The sequence below is a fragment of the Crotalus tigris genome, unplaced genomic scaffold (genome assembly GCF_016545835.1).
Source record: "Crotalus tigris isolate CLP2741 ecotype Arizona unplaced genomic scaffold, ASM1654583v1 scf7180000017980.1470182205:1502881, whole genome shotgun sequence".
Lineage (NCBI taxonomy): Eukaryota > Metazoa > Chordata > Lepidosauria > Squamata > Viperidae > Crotalus > Crotalus tigris.
The window spans coordinates 1,246,843-1,261,913 of record NW_024096756.1 but is presented as its reverse complement, the minus strand read 5'-3'; the positions used below and the strand labels follow the sequence as shown (position 1 = coordinate 1,261,913).

At 36.5% G+C, this 15,071-nt stretch overlaps 1 protein-coding gene across 2 annotated transcripts in view; it reads right to left on the bottom strand.

Moving 5' to 3' along the window:
* ATAD2B (ATPase family AAA domain containing 2B) overlaps nt 1-15,071 on the bottom strand; it is a 90,746-nt gene that overhangs the window by 28,524 nt on the left and 47,151 nt on the right. For both annotated transcript variants that reach the window (XM_039345879.1, XM_039345880.1), the window contains exons 17-18: nt 12,749-12,881; nt 7,995-8,181 (exon numbers count right to left, since the gene is read on the bottom strand). In XM_039345879.1, the coding sequence (XP_039201813.1) occupies nt 7,995-8,181; nt 12,749-12,881 (320 nt within the window). The remainder of the gene's footprint in view (nt 1-7,994; nt 8,182-12,748; nt 12,882-15,071) is intronic.

The window sequence follows — 15,071 nt, the reverse complement described above, 5'->3', positions numbered from 1 at the left end:
CTATTTGCCTGAAAGTTTCACCTCCTCACAAGGCAAATGGTACATAGTGGATCTTCACAGTGGTGGCCCCATCCTTTGGAAGACTCTTATCTCAGAGGTATGGCTCCAACAAATTAAGTTAAATTCTACTCTGTTTAAATGTGCTTTTCATATTTCATTTCTGGAGCTTTCGTGTCTCTTATAATTGGGGTAAGATATGAAATAAAATGAAGTACTATGAACTACAATACAATAAAAGTGAAAGAAATCTTCATTGCTGCAACACCTGACTTGTGCATAAACTAAAGTCAAGAAGAGAGGAAAAACTATTCTAAAATATGAAAACACCTCTGAACTGATTTTCTATGCTGCTCTCAAACACAATTTGGTGGTGAATAAATCTGGTTTCTGAAATGGTTGCTACAACCACTGTTATCTTGCTCAGTGGCATAGCTTAAGCATATTTGCTTAATTCAAGCTTCACTAAGGACAGCAAATAGTTCATTCTTAAGGATTAATCTTAATCTAATTTAAACAGATTCCTTTCTTCCACTTGTTTTTCCATATATAACCTGCATGCCTTCTCTGACTGTGTGCTTAATCTGTATCATCCAAAAACAATGTAAGCATAAAAAGCTATCTGAATGCCAAATCAGAGTAAAAATAACCAGAAAGTAAGTTCTTTATTAGATTATGCCCATCTCTTTCGGTATCATCCAAAGTCTTCCATGCACAATTTTGATACTTAAAACCAGTGCTTTTTTTGTAAAAAAAAAAAAAAAAAAAAAAAAAAAGTTCCGGAACTCACACACGTCATACAACCTGCCTTGCCTACCCTACAAGGTTCCATCCAAAAAAGGTGCCGGAACTCCGTTCTGGGTATTCTATGACAAAAAAAGCCCTGCTTAAAACAGCCAACAATATAGTCACAGTTTAAAAGTTAGGCTTATCCTGTAAAACAGCGGTCCCCAAACTTTCTGGCACCATGGACTGGTTTTGTGGAAGACCATTTTTCCACAGACTGGAGGGGGAGGTTTCATGTGCAACCTATATCTTGCACTCACTTGCCCGGTGAGTGCTGCTCACCAGGCAAGTGTAAAGAACTTTTACACTGTTGTAAATAACTTTTCTTGGTACCTTTCTTAGCTGGTCTGATGATATCTCCTATTCTTATTAAAACTCCCTTTTTTATAACTCTTCCTGATATCATGTGGAGTTCACAGCAGACATTTTTTATTTGCGCCCTTGGAGAGAAACTTTTTTTTTATATTGAAAATTTTTATTTTTTAGAACATACAATCATTTATAAAAATACAATAAAATTTTAAAATAGAGAACCCCCCCTTACCCTCCCTCCCACCCCCACCCCCCCTCCCTTCACTTCCCAGAGCAGAATACAGGGTTAAGAAAAAAAAAAAGAAAAAGAAAATTATAATAATTAAAAAAAAGAAAAAAAAAGAGAAAGAAAAAAAAATATCATAATTAACCTTTAACTCCATAACTTATAAAACAATTCTCTATAATATTTGATATTCATTCATAAAATAAATAAAACTTTTTAATTCCATATTTTTTCTGAATATAATCTATCCACCTTCCCCATACAGTAATATATCTTTCTTGTGTATGATCCTTTAAATAAGCAGAAATTTTTGCCATTTCTGCAAAACTAGATACTTTAAATATCCATTCTTCTAAAGTAGGCAAAGAATCTTTCTTCCAATATAGACCTACTAGTAACCTTGCTGCAGTTAATAAATTCAACATCAAAGTAGTTTCTTTTTCATTTAAGTCAACAAAAATACCAAGTAAAAATAGTTGAGGAGTAAACTTTATCTTCTTTCTAAAAATCTTTTGAATGTTCCACCAAATCATAATCCAAAAAGCCTTTACTTTTTTACAATTCCACCAAATATGAAAGTATGTCGCATCATTATTGCCACATCTCCAACATTTGGGCTGTATGTTGGAATACATACAAGATAATTTTTTAGGATCTAAATGCCATCTATAAAACATTTTATAAAAATTTTCTCTCAAATTTTGAGCTTGTGTAAATTTAACATTTCTTATCCAAATTATCTCCCATAAATCCAATGAGATCGGCTCCTGTATATTCTGAGCCCATTTAATCATACAATCTTTAACCAATTCTGTTTCCGAATCTAACTCTAATAAAACATTATATATTCTTTTTATATGAGCCGGACCTTGGTTTTTAATCTGAATAACCAATTGTCTATCTTCTAGTGTTATTCCCTCTTTCTTGTCTACAGTCCATCTATCCATTATTTGTAAATATTGAAACCATGACTGTAGAATATTTTGCTGCCTTAATACATCTAGGGATTTCAAATGCCAATTCGAACCAGAACAAATTAACAATTCTTTATATGAAATTTTATCAAAATTTGTCCCCTTAGAGGTTCCCTCAATTGCATGTCTGGGAATCCCCCAGATAGGTATTTTATAATTTAATCTATAATAATACTTCTTCCAAACACGAAGTAAGGCATTCCTCAAAATATGTGATTTAAAAGTCCGATCAACTTTCTTATTAAAAATTAAATATGCATGCCAACCATATATTAAATCCCAACCTTCCAAAAAAAGAATATCCATATTTGTTAAATTAAGCCAATCACTTAACCAAGTTAGGGCGGCTGCATCATAATATAATTTCAAATTGGGTGCCTTAAGTCCCCCTCTTTCTCGAGCATCCTGTAATATCTTAAATTTAACCCTTGGTTTCTTCCCGGCCCATATAAAATTATTGATACCCTTTTGCCATTCCTCCAAATTTGCCTCTTTTTTAAGAATAGGTATCATCTGAAACAAAAAAAGAAACTTTGGTAGAACATTCATTTTTACAGCTGAAATTCTCCCCAACAATGACAATTGCAATTTTTTCCAATCTATTAAATCCTTTTGGACTTTTGCCCATAGTGGTTCATAATTGTTCTTGTACAATTTTCCATTTGAAGCAGTTAGATATACTCCCAAGTATTTAACCTTTTTTACCATCTGAAAACCTGTGGCTTTAATCAAACTTTCCCTTTCTTTAACTGACATATTCTTAGATAATATCTTAGTCTTATAATTATTAACTTTAAAACCAGAAACATTCCCATACTGTGTTATAAGTTCTAATAAACCATCAATCGCCTGATTCGGCTGTTCCAAAATTAAAACCAAATCATCCGCAAATGCCCGCAATTTATACTCATTCTTCCTTATCTTTACACCCTTAACTAACTTCGATTCCCGAATCTGAATCAATAAAATTTCCAATGTTAAAACAAATAACAATGGGGATAATGGACATCCTTGTCTTGTCCCTTTTTGAATATTGAAATTCTCAGTCAATCCCCCATTTACAACAATTTGTGCAGATTGCTGCTGATATATAGCTTTAAGTGCATGTAAAAAATTATCCCCAAAATTCATTTTCTCTACCAAAGAAAATAAAAATTGCCAGTCCAATTGATCAAAAGCTTTTTCAGCGTCCAAAAAGATAAAAGCCACAGGAATCTGATTATTCTTATCCAAGTACTCAATTAAGTTAATAATTTGTCTAACATTATGTTTCATATATCTCCCTGTTATAAATCCTGCTTGATCACTATGAATCAAGTCTTTCATAACCTGCATTAATCTATTTGCCAAAATTTTTGTAAAGATCTTATAATCAACATTCAATAATGAAATTGGCCTATAATTCTTAGGCTCTGTAAGATCCTGATCTTCCTTCGGAATCAGTGATATAAAAGCTCTTTTCCAAGAAGGAGGAACTTGCATACCCAACAAAATACTATTAAAGAGTTCCTTTAGTGGCTCTATCATTTCTTCAGATAAAATCTTATAATACCTAGAAGTCAGTCCATCTGTTCCAGGAGACTTTCCAACCTTTAACTGCTTAATAGCTAAGCCAATTTCCTCCACAGTAATTAAACTATTCATCCCATTTTGTTGTTCCTCTGAAAGTCTAGGAAAATGTACTGATTGTAAATATTTATCTAATCCAAACCCCTTATATTATCACTTGAATATAATTTTGTGTAAAAGTCCAAAAAGCTTTTTTTAATCAAATCTTGCTGAAAAACCTCAGTACCTTTATATTTTACTTTCTCTATAATTCTAGCTTTCTGTTTCTTTCGTAACTGATAAGCCAACCACCTCCCAGGCTTATTCGCATTGCAAAAAGTATTATGTCTCATATACGACAGATTGGTAGCCACCTGATCTGCCATCAACATGTTAAATTGTTCCTTAAGCATCTTTATAGATACCTTTAAATTATTATCAGTAGGGTTAAGAACCAACTCTTGTTCTTTTGATTTGATCTCTTCTTCTATTTCTCTACGTCTTTGTGACCCTTTTTCCCTAAAAACTTTATTCAATTGAATCAAAATTCCCCTCATATATGCTTTACTAGCGTCCCACACCATAGACATCGATGTTCCCTTATTCATATTTATAGTAAAAAAGTCCTTTAAATGTTCTTTACACTTTTGTACGAACTCCTCCCGATTAAATAAGTTCTCATTCAATCTCCAGGATCTTCTATTCCCGTCTTCCGAATATAACTCCATCCACACCGGACTATGATCTGACAATGTTCTAGGAAAAATTTTCACCTTCCTCACTCTAGGGAGGAAGTCACTAGTAATCAAAAAAAAATCAATCCTTGAAAATGACTGGTGTCTATCAGAATAAAAGGTAAAGTCTCTATCACTTGTATTCCTTTCTCGCCAAATATCAATAAGCTCCAATTCTTCCTTCAAATCAAAGAAAGTCATAGGTAATTTAGTTTGAATAAAAGTTTTAGAGGAACTTCTTTTGTCTATAGTTGGGTCTAAAACCCCATTCCAGTCACCCATCAAAATTACCGATTTATAATCCAACTGAGATATCTTGCCATGCAGCAACTTATAAAATTGTTTCTGTTGTTGATTGGGAGCATATAGTCCAACAATAAGAACCTTTCGGCCTTGTAATAATAATTCCACAAAAAGATATCTTCCTTCAGAATCAGCCTCAATTAGTTTAGCTGAAAAAGTTTTCTTCACATAAATTACCACTCCCCCTTTTTTCCCAGGGGCTGGAGCAGTAAAATGTGTGCCCAGACGGGAATTCATCAAAAATTTAGAATCCTTTAAAGTTATATGAGTCTCCTGCAAACATATCAAATCATTATTATGTTGTTTCAAATAATGGAAAATCTTTCTTCGTTTCTGGGGCACGTTTAAGCCATTAACATTCCAGGTCAGGAACCTGACCATCTCCACCGGCCTGGAGCCTCTGGAGCATGGCCTGCAGATCTGCTGTCGAAGATCTTTTTGGTCTTGCCCCTCCCACAGGCTCTGTAACAACCAAACTTTCACCACTCTTCTGCAACTGCTCTTTTTCTTTACGTTTATGGGCAGCTCGTGTCATCCTTTGCTCTTTTATGTCAGAATTCGGTGCAGCTTGTTCCATAACCATCATTGATGAGGCTCCTGCCATAAGAGACTCTTCCGTCATCCTTATTTGTGGAGGTGGTGACAATCTTGCTTTTAAGATAGACTGATAAAAATCTCTTGCTTTGGAAACAGTAGTTAATCTGTGACGTATCCCTTCATAATTTACTATTATTCCTCTTGGAATCTCCCATCTGAACTGAATTTGACGATGTTTCAACTCATCAGACAAGAAAGTAAAATCTTTTCTGGCTCTTAAAATTTTTGGAGGTATCTCTTTTAAAATTATCACGTCTTGATCAGCAATTTGAAACTTTTGTTTGTAAAAAGCCTGTATAATTTCATTACGGATAGATCTTCTAGAAAAATAAATAACCACATCTCTTGGTAGATTTCTCTGTCTAGCAACCCGTGAATTAACTCTAAAAAATTTTTCTATCTCATTCTCAATTATTTCAGGCCGCCAACCAATATTAGGAGCAATATCTTTCACAATAAGCATCTTTAAGTCTTCCTGAGGGTTCTCCCTCAGGCCTCTGATACGCAATGCGTGTTCCATCTCCCTATATTGTGAAATGATTTGTTCATCCTGTGTAATTTCTATCTTGTTCTCTACCTCCTGCATTCTAAATTCCATCCTTGATGCATTTTCAGTAATCTTTTCCATCTGGTCATCAATCCTTTCTATGTGCAGGGCTAGGCCCTGAAAGGCCAGAAGGATATGGTCTCTTACTTGTTTATTCTTTTTCTCCAATAATTCTTCTGTATTAGCCCTCTCTGCAATTATAAGATCTTTTACCTCCTCCTTAATATCCAAGGCATGCTGTTTTAAAGCATCTTGTAAATCATTAAGAGAAATTGCAGGAGGAGGAGGAGAAGGTGGAGGTGATTTTGGTTTCTGAGATGCAGGCTGAGGCATTGGAGAAGAAATAGGAACCTTAGGGGCGGGAGGCAGACGTTTTGAAGCCATTTTCTTAAGTTCCAAGAAGAAAGATTCTTATTGAAAAAAAAAAGGGCACAGTTCTTTTAAGTGTTCTTAAAAAAAAGAGAAAAAAAAATAGAGAAAAAAAGAGGAAAGAATAAAAGCCAAATTCTTACTTCTGTATTTAAAGAGTTAATCTGTATCCAGGTTTTACTCTGTAATGCAAATCAGGCAAGAAAGACGATCGCCATTTTAGTTTTCACTTTCCCTTTCTTCTAAAGGGAAAGTGAACAAAAGAAAAGGAAGAGGAAACTTGCTGAAGTTAAAGGCACCATCAAACTTAAGCACAGTCTCTCCTGGTCTGCTCCGTCTGCTTTCAAATACTCACAAGCAGCTGGAAAAAAAAGCAGATGTGGAAGCGGCAACTTGCTTCATCCCAAAAACTTCGGAATGAAGTCTCCCTGGAACGCGGAGTTGCTCAGGCTCCGAGGGAGCTCTACCCTCCGATCCCCAAAATAACAGGAATCCAGGGGAGCTCTTACCTCTACCTGAGAGCTCTCCTCCTCCCTTTTTCCCAGGGAGGAGATTCAAGCCGCGGGACAGCTGATTGTCAAAGTCCCGCGGCTTTTACACGCACCAGGAACGGGCGGCTTTGTAAAACGCCGCCATTCGTCATCGCTGGAACCACCGGAAGTCGCCCTTGGAGAGAAACTTCTGCCACTACCTAGCACGGAACTCTCAACCTTCCAAGTGGGAGGCGAGCGTCTTCCCCTTTAGGCCACTATGCTGCTCTTATATCCCTTATTCTCTTTACATGTCCCGATTCATTCAAGAGTCATAATAAACCAAGAGTAAAATACTTGCACTCAGTGGACATCTACTTATATAAATAAATAAAAAGACAAGGATAGCAAATCCCCTTCCTTACTAGCACTGATGATGTTACCTAGTTTGGATAATGAAACATCTGCAAGAAAACAAGCTGAGAGAGCATCAAGGACCCTTTATTTCAATTTTGAGCTGCAAATATTCTCCTTTATCAGTTCAAAGATAGCAATATATACAACTTTTCTTTTCCCCACTAGAAAGTTCTGGAAACCTCCCTGGAACATCCTTACAGATAACATCAGGGACTACAGAAGGAAAAGAAGCTAGCAAAAGCTATGTCCAACTTTTTCCCCCAGCAGAAATATTTATTCCTCAAATAAAAATTAGCTCCAAAAAAATCTTGTATATAATTTCAGTGTCATGTTATCTCCCTTCAATTTACCAGCCAGAAATACAGGGAAGATAGACTTAGAGATTTATTTATCTGAGGAAATAAACTTTATGAATACATCAGAAAAATCTCTCCCTGGTAGTTAGGAAATATTTCTGTTTGAAATTTCTCCCATGCAGGCCACATAAGAGCATGGACAGCCTTTGCCAAGGATATCAAATAAAATCCGCCTTTTAAAAAAACTTTGTTTTATATAAGGAATCTATCACAGAAGGATCCTTAAGTATTTCTAGCAACACTATACATCAAAGAAACATTGGGATATTCAGCATTTATAATTTAATGAAGGTCTCCATACACAATGAAAATTCAATAGGTGCTACATTAATCAAAAGCGATATAGATGCAAACTAACCTGTGCACATGATTCTTCAGGCGTTTTGGCACTGACCGAATAAAGTGCTGGCAGATCTAATCTGTGTACAGCAATTTTTTCAAGAGAATGTAATAAAGCTGGAGCAAGGTGTGAAGTCTGACCTGAATCCCTTTCTCCGGAAAGTAGTAATCTTGGCCTGTAAGATGTGGGCTGGTGATAAGCTGACCTGCAACAAAAATAATATTTTGATCAGATCGACAAAGCACTTATTATAACTTCTATATTTCTACTATATTAGCAGCATGTGAATAGCCTGTAATATTTCATCGTAGTATATTTTCAACATTGTCTAACCATTATCAATACTTTGATAGAGTCAAAATACTGTGTTTACAATTTACAAAGAGATTAATGTGAATTGTGTTGTATAAGCAATAAGCAAAATGACTAATTTCACATAAAAGACTTGTTCCAACTGTATTATACCCTCCCTGTCGCAGGCCAGTACAACAATCACAATAACCACTGCTTAAGAATAACCCTGAATTATTTTATACTATTTTACTTTATACTTTATTCTGTTTTAAACTGGAAATTCATTTAAGCAATGACAAACTGTAATGATTATAATGAACAAAAACAGATTCAGTTTTAACACATATACAGAACAATTTAAATATCCTATATGTTTTCTGCTGTAAAACTTTAAATATGAAGTTTATTTGAACAGTCTTTTTGCTTATATTATAGGGATGTGTTAAATATTAAAAGAGTTTTACAACACTCAACCCAACACAAAATATTACACCTTTTTGAATAATTAAAGCAACCATGCCTCTTGCAAAACTCTTCTGGGTGTTCTGGAAGATGCTGTTATGCCCACTTCAATTTGCTTTTTTCCTAGTAAAATTTACAATCATGTTGTTCCTCTAGAAAAATTACCCTAAAAGATTTCCTTGAAACACTACAAACTTTTTATAGAATCAAAAGTCGAATTAAACTTTATTACAGATGAAGACCAGCATATTTACTTGAAACATGATATCAAAGACTTTAAGTACTACTATTTTTTTAAACAATTACCAAGTTTCACTATCCTTATAAATCTTCCTATATTTTATTGGTTTTATTATATGATTGCAATAAAACTATTGTGAGTAAAAATATATATAGCAAAATAAGAAAATGCAGCCCTTGACCTTCATGGAACATTCTAGAGCAGGGGTGTTAAACTGCCAGCCCGTGTCATGTGTCATGGCAAAACCACGCCCACCCCATTGCCTGCAATGGAAAAAAGGTTGTGATAAGTCACGACACGTCATGTAACATTGCGAGTTTGACATCCCTGTTCTAGAGTGTTGGAGTGCCTTCCTACCATCTAAATTGCTTTCATTGATTCCCAAAAACCTGCAGCACTGTTTTGTTTGTTGTTTGTATTCTGAAAAGAAGCTTGGACCAGAGCCATGATCCATCTAAGGCAGTGGGTCACCACAACATGGGGAACTATATTAGGGGGTCGCGGCATTAGAAAGGTTGAGAACCACTGATCTAAGGATAGAAAAAAGTAGGGTTTTTTCCCACTGGATGGGAAGAAGATAATTGTTTCCATCTATTCTCAAGAAAACCTGTGCAGAATTTTTTTCTCAATCAGAAAATTAGATAGCTCAACAAATCTCAGTGCCACAATGCTTCCTATTGATGGGGGGGGGAGTTTTTTAGAATGTTATATAAAAAGCAAAATTACCAGTTAAGTGTAGGAAGTAAACATTTCTATCTGCTTTGGTTTATGTTTCCCCTAGTTTCTGGAATCAACAACCTCACAAATCCCTTCACTGGCCAGAAATCAGATAAGCTTCTTATTGTGTCTACAGAGAGCTGTCCAATAGTCCCTTTTAAAAAGATATGTTTCTTGCTGGAGAGGGACAACCCACAAGATCATCTGGAGGTTTGCTGTGAGAAATGTTCTAGGCATCTGGCAAATAGTCACTTGATTTTGCTTGAATTGATTTAATATTGGATTCTGACTGGACAAAACCTCTCAAGATGATAATAGCAAGATCGTCTGTGGTTCCCTAGGCCTAGTTTGAGTGTATAACTAATGAGTCAGATCAGATTTTCAGGTCTACTAATAGAGCCACCTGTTTCCAGATAGTCCTCATTTCATCACCAGTGACTTAATAATGTTCAAAGTTACAACCAAAAGTATTTACAACCCAGTTCCAGAGTTCCATCACAGGAGGAGGCATGTGTGTACACACACACACACACACACACACACACACACACACAGAGAGAGAGAGAGAGAGAGAGAGAGAGAGAGAGAGAGAGAGAGAGAGAGAGAGAATGAATGAGAATTGCATGATCGCAGTTTGAGCCCTTGGCAAAGGTCTTGCCTTTATAGCTGGCTGCAGCATTCCATGGGACATGACACAATTTACTATGTTATTTGCCCTTCATGAGGCTGCTGGATTAGGCAGTGGTGGGATTCAACTATGCGAACAATCGTTTCTCTGTGTGGATGCTGATTTCAGAAGTCCATTCTGGGCCTGGGCAACAAAAAATTAGCTACCAGTTCTGCCAAAGTGGTATGAACTGGCTGAATCCCACCACTGGGATTAGTCATCCGACAGCTTGGTGTCATGTATTATCAGCACATCAATGATTGGTGATATTCAGTTGTATATTTGGATACTCAGCAGATTAAATTACTGTATTTTTCCATGCATAAGATGCTATTTTTTCCTGCAAACACCCTGTTCAAAAATCAGGTGCGTCTTATACAAGTGCAGCGTCTTATACACGAAAAAAATGATGGTAACTTCCGCAGTCCAGGGAATGCCTGTGCGGGTTCTTTACATGGTATCATGCCGTCTGGTGCAGGTGTCAAGCCCCTGTAGGCTTGCCACTAACGGGAGGGGGCAAGATCGTCAGATGGTGGTGTCCGGAGGCAGCAAAGGGGCCAGCAGCATGGATGGCAGCGACAGCCCTTTCCCTCCCTCATACCTGTATGCTGGCCGGGGACCCTGTGGAACGCAGCTGCAAGGCCGTCCTGCTTGATAACAGCAACCGGCTGAACTTCCGGATTTGCCAGCTCAGCTGTTCAGCGCTCTGCCAAACAGCTGATCGGCACAGAGAAACGGCAGGGAGTTTAAAACCTGCCTTCGCTTCCCTTGCTGTCATGCCGGTGTTCACACCGGTTTGTTTATCAGGGTCAGAAGGCTGCTGCTGTGAACTGACTATGCATGCTCATTGTGCCGGATGCGGGTTAGGTGGGTAGGGGATGGGGCCCACCAGGAGGCATCTATTTAGAGCTTTGTTTGCTGTAAGCTTGGAACTCACACACTCTTATACAAGGGTGTGTCCTATACACGGGAAAATATGGTAAGCTAAAAAGTTCTAGTGTATAGGTCTGCATGGGAGGAATGGGCTTAGGCTCAACTCTGACAAGACTGAGTGGCTGTGGATGTCTGGACCACGAGTCTGGATATATTCCATTTTTAGACCTGAACAAAAGTGTACATTTTTGGGGGGGACTGGTACACAATTTGGTGAGTCTTCTCGAATTCACAGTTGCTATTCAAGGGTTAGATGGCAACAATGGCCAGGAAAATCTTTCTGCAAATTCATCTAGTGTATCAATTATCCTATGTCAGAAGCAGAAGGCACAATCTTTCACATTTGCAACATTTGTAACAATGTACTCTACATGGGACTGTCCTGGAAGACCATTCAGAATCTGTAGCTGGTCCAGAAGGCAGCAGCACAGGCCATTAAAGGCATGTCCATATAACACCTTTGTTTTGTGAATAACAATAGTTATAAGCAGGCTTTTGGGTGCAACTCAGGGTGCTAATTATTATCTATAAAACAGTACATAATATAGGGCCTGGGGGACTGTCTGTTTTCCATAACTCTTGTCCATCCTAAATTATCTGGCACAGTTGGCATGGTAAGGGTCCCATCAATTAAACTGTATCATCTGATGCAGCCCTTAAAACTTGGCTATTCCCTCAGGCCTTGGGCTGGAAAGGATGATAGACCTCTTGTGAAATGATTAGCATATAGGAATTCATGTTATTTTTCTCTAAACATTTGTTTTTTTATTGTTTGTACAGTACTTTGTACACTACCCACAGTCATTATGGAGTTGTGCAGCCTATACCGTGTTCCCCCCAAAATAAGACCAGGTCTTATATTAATTTTTGCTCCAAAAGACGCATTAGGATATATTTTCTGGTTAGGGCTTATTTGGGGGGAAATACAGTACTAAATGCATCTATCTGGCTGATGATGTTAATTGGGGCTTATTTTTGGGGTGGGGCTTATATTATGAGCAACCTGAAAAATCATGCTAGGGCTTATTTTCCGGTTGGGTCTTGTTTTTGGGGAAACACGGTATATTAAAATAAACAAAATATGATGCAAGGCATAGTTTACTTAATTTCACTTAAATATTTACCACAGCAATGGGATCTGTAAAAAAATATTTAACTTCAAATTGTGAGTCTGTATTACCACCACACATAAATTCTTCCTATTATAAATGCACTGGATTACTATATTTAAAAATATACTTTCCCACAAGTCATTAAATATCTATCAAGAACCATTGTTTATACTGTTTGGTTCTTAAGAGGCTAATGTCAAGATCTGATATATGAAAAAATGGTTAGACATCTCAATTTTTATATTAAAATAATGTTGTACATAATGTGCTAGTATGTTTACTTGGCACTGAAAGAGATGTGTTGGTTTAATTTTTGATGAATACAGTACCAGAATTATTAACTTACATTGTATAATGAAGGTAAGGTTTATGTACAGCAGGCGGTAATTGTTTCTTTGGTGATCCCGGCTGGCAATTAGTTTCAAATATTGATGAAACATTTTCATCTTCACTATCATCCAAAATTAAATTTGGTGCATCTGTTTAATTAAAATAAAGATCTGATTAATATATAATATTGATCCCCTTGGAAGTATTAAAAGAACAATAATTTTCCAACACAGATTAAAATACACAATCCTTTCACAGAGAAAAAATTAAAAAGTCAAGCCCAACATATTCAAATATTTAATCAGCTTAAAATTCTTTCAATCCTGTTACAGAATTGATATTCTCAGTTATCAACACAGTTCTTTAGGAGTTATCATTCTGCTTAGAGACAATGATGAAAAGTAAAGGAAATAAAATAATTTTGTATTAGCTAAAAACCTCCTAACAGTCTTCATCAAAAAATTACCAGAATACAAGTTCCAATTAGTCTCAACACTTTCTGACCTTGAGGACAAAATAACAAACAAAATCCAAACCCATGTGTTTTAAAGGTCATTCACGCAATTTCTGCATTCTTATACAATGAGAAAGCTAAGGCACCTTTTGGGTTTCTGAAAATGTCAAATTGCCAAGCCCAGTCTAAACATTGCTAAACAAAATAAACTTGGAGTAAATCTGTACTTTAAAGAGAGCAAGAAGAAACATAGAACAAACTATGTTGGAATATTCATTTTTTTAAAAAGCAAACTAAATTTTTCCCCCTAATATTTAGCGCTTCTCTCAAGTTCATACAAGGAGTTGTTTTATTTCAATGCCTTATCTGTCATTGTTTAGAATAATTAAGAACAGATAACACATATTTTTGTCCACTTTGTTTGGCTAAAGACAGTCTGTGATTTATTGATCCAAAAAAGAATTATAACTTTGCATTTGCAAGACTTCCCCCTGCATTACATTAAGGTAGAGCTTCACTCTGAATGATACTCTCCTCGCAATATTTTCCAATAAAAGTTAAGAGTCGCACTTATACAGAAGTGATACTCATTGCCCATTATCTCACTTTATTCATCTCACTGTTGAGAACCGATCACAGCAATCTCTGAAAACCAATAATAGTCATCAGTCAAATCAAGAAATATGTAACTGATTAAATTACTGTACAGGCAACTTATGACTAGTCACTTAGCAACTGTTCAAATGGGCCTCATGGGACTATGTTCAACATGCATTTGAAGTTATGATGGCTGCTCTCTCGCCACAATCACACAATTGCATTTTGAGTGCTTGGAAATCAGTCCACAGTTATGGCCATTTGTAAGGTGACCAACCGTCCTCCTTTAGGGAAGACTGTCCTCCTTTTGTAAGTTCTGTCCTCCCTCGAAAAGTGTCCTTCTACATGTCCTCCTTTTCGATATTTGAAGACTAATCTGCAAGGCTTTTTTTTTTCTCATCAAACGCTCAGAATGGCGCTCAGGCACCTTTTTTTTCGATTTTTTTTTCCAACTTTTGCATGAGCTGTGCTACTCCCACTATTGGCTTTCGAAAGCCAATAGGAATTGTTGCTAAGCGCGCCAAAACACTGGTTGTCTGTATTATTGTTGCAATGAATAAAATGGTTCTTTTATTTACGATATTTTTTTCTTCAATTTATTTGTGTCCTCCTTTTCATTGCAAAAAAGTTGGTCACCTTACCATTTGCAGTGTCCTACGGTCATGTATTGCAATTTAAGTTTTTTTGCTAGAAACGTGCATTTACTTCTGGCAAAAAAGGCCCAATGCAGATAATGGATTTGCTCAATGACCATGGTGATCCACTTAACGACTGTTGCAAGGCAAGTTATAAAATTGGGCGCAATCACATTGTGATCCACTTAATAGCCAGCATGACTTCCAGACTCAATTATGGTCATAAGCTGGGGACTATATGTATTTGCTGTATTTATTTATTGGGTTTATGCCCTGCTGCAGTCAATCACCTCTTGGTGGCTTATAATAAAATGACAATTTAAACATCTAAATTCTCACATATATGAGAATAAGAGAAAGAAATATGGTACAATAAATTAAGTCAGCAAACTCATGAAAATGCTTTCTGGAATAATTTACTTTCTAATCGTTTCCAAAAGGCTAGAAGGGAGAGAATATGGTTTGACAGATTGCTTGAGATTGTGTTCTCCTTCTCTTCTTGGCCCTCCCCCATTGTTAGGATGACTAGCTGCCAATCAAACTACAGTTGCCAATCAAACTGCAGCACTGGGCAGGAGGACAGGCAAGATGGCTGCCAGGAAGTTCTGCTATTACAGGCCTCATTAGGAAGAAGCTGGATAATCTGAGCCCAA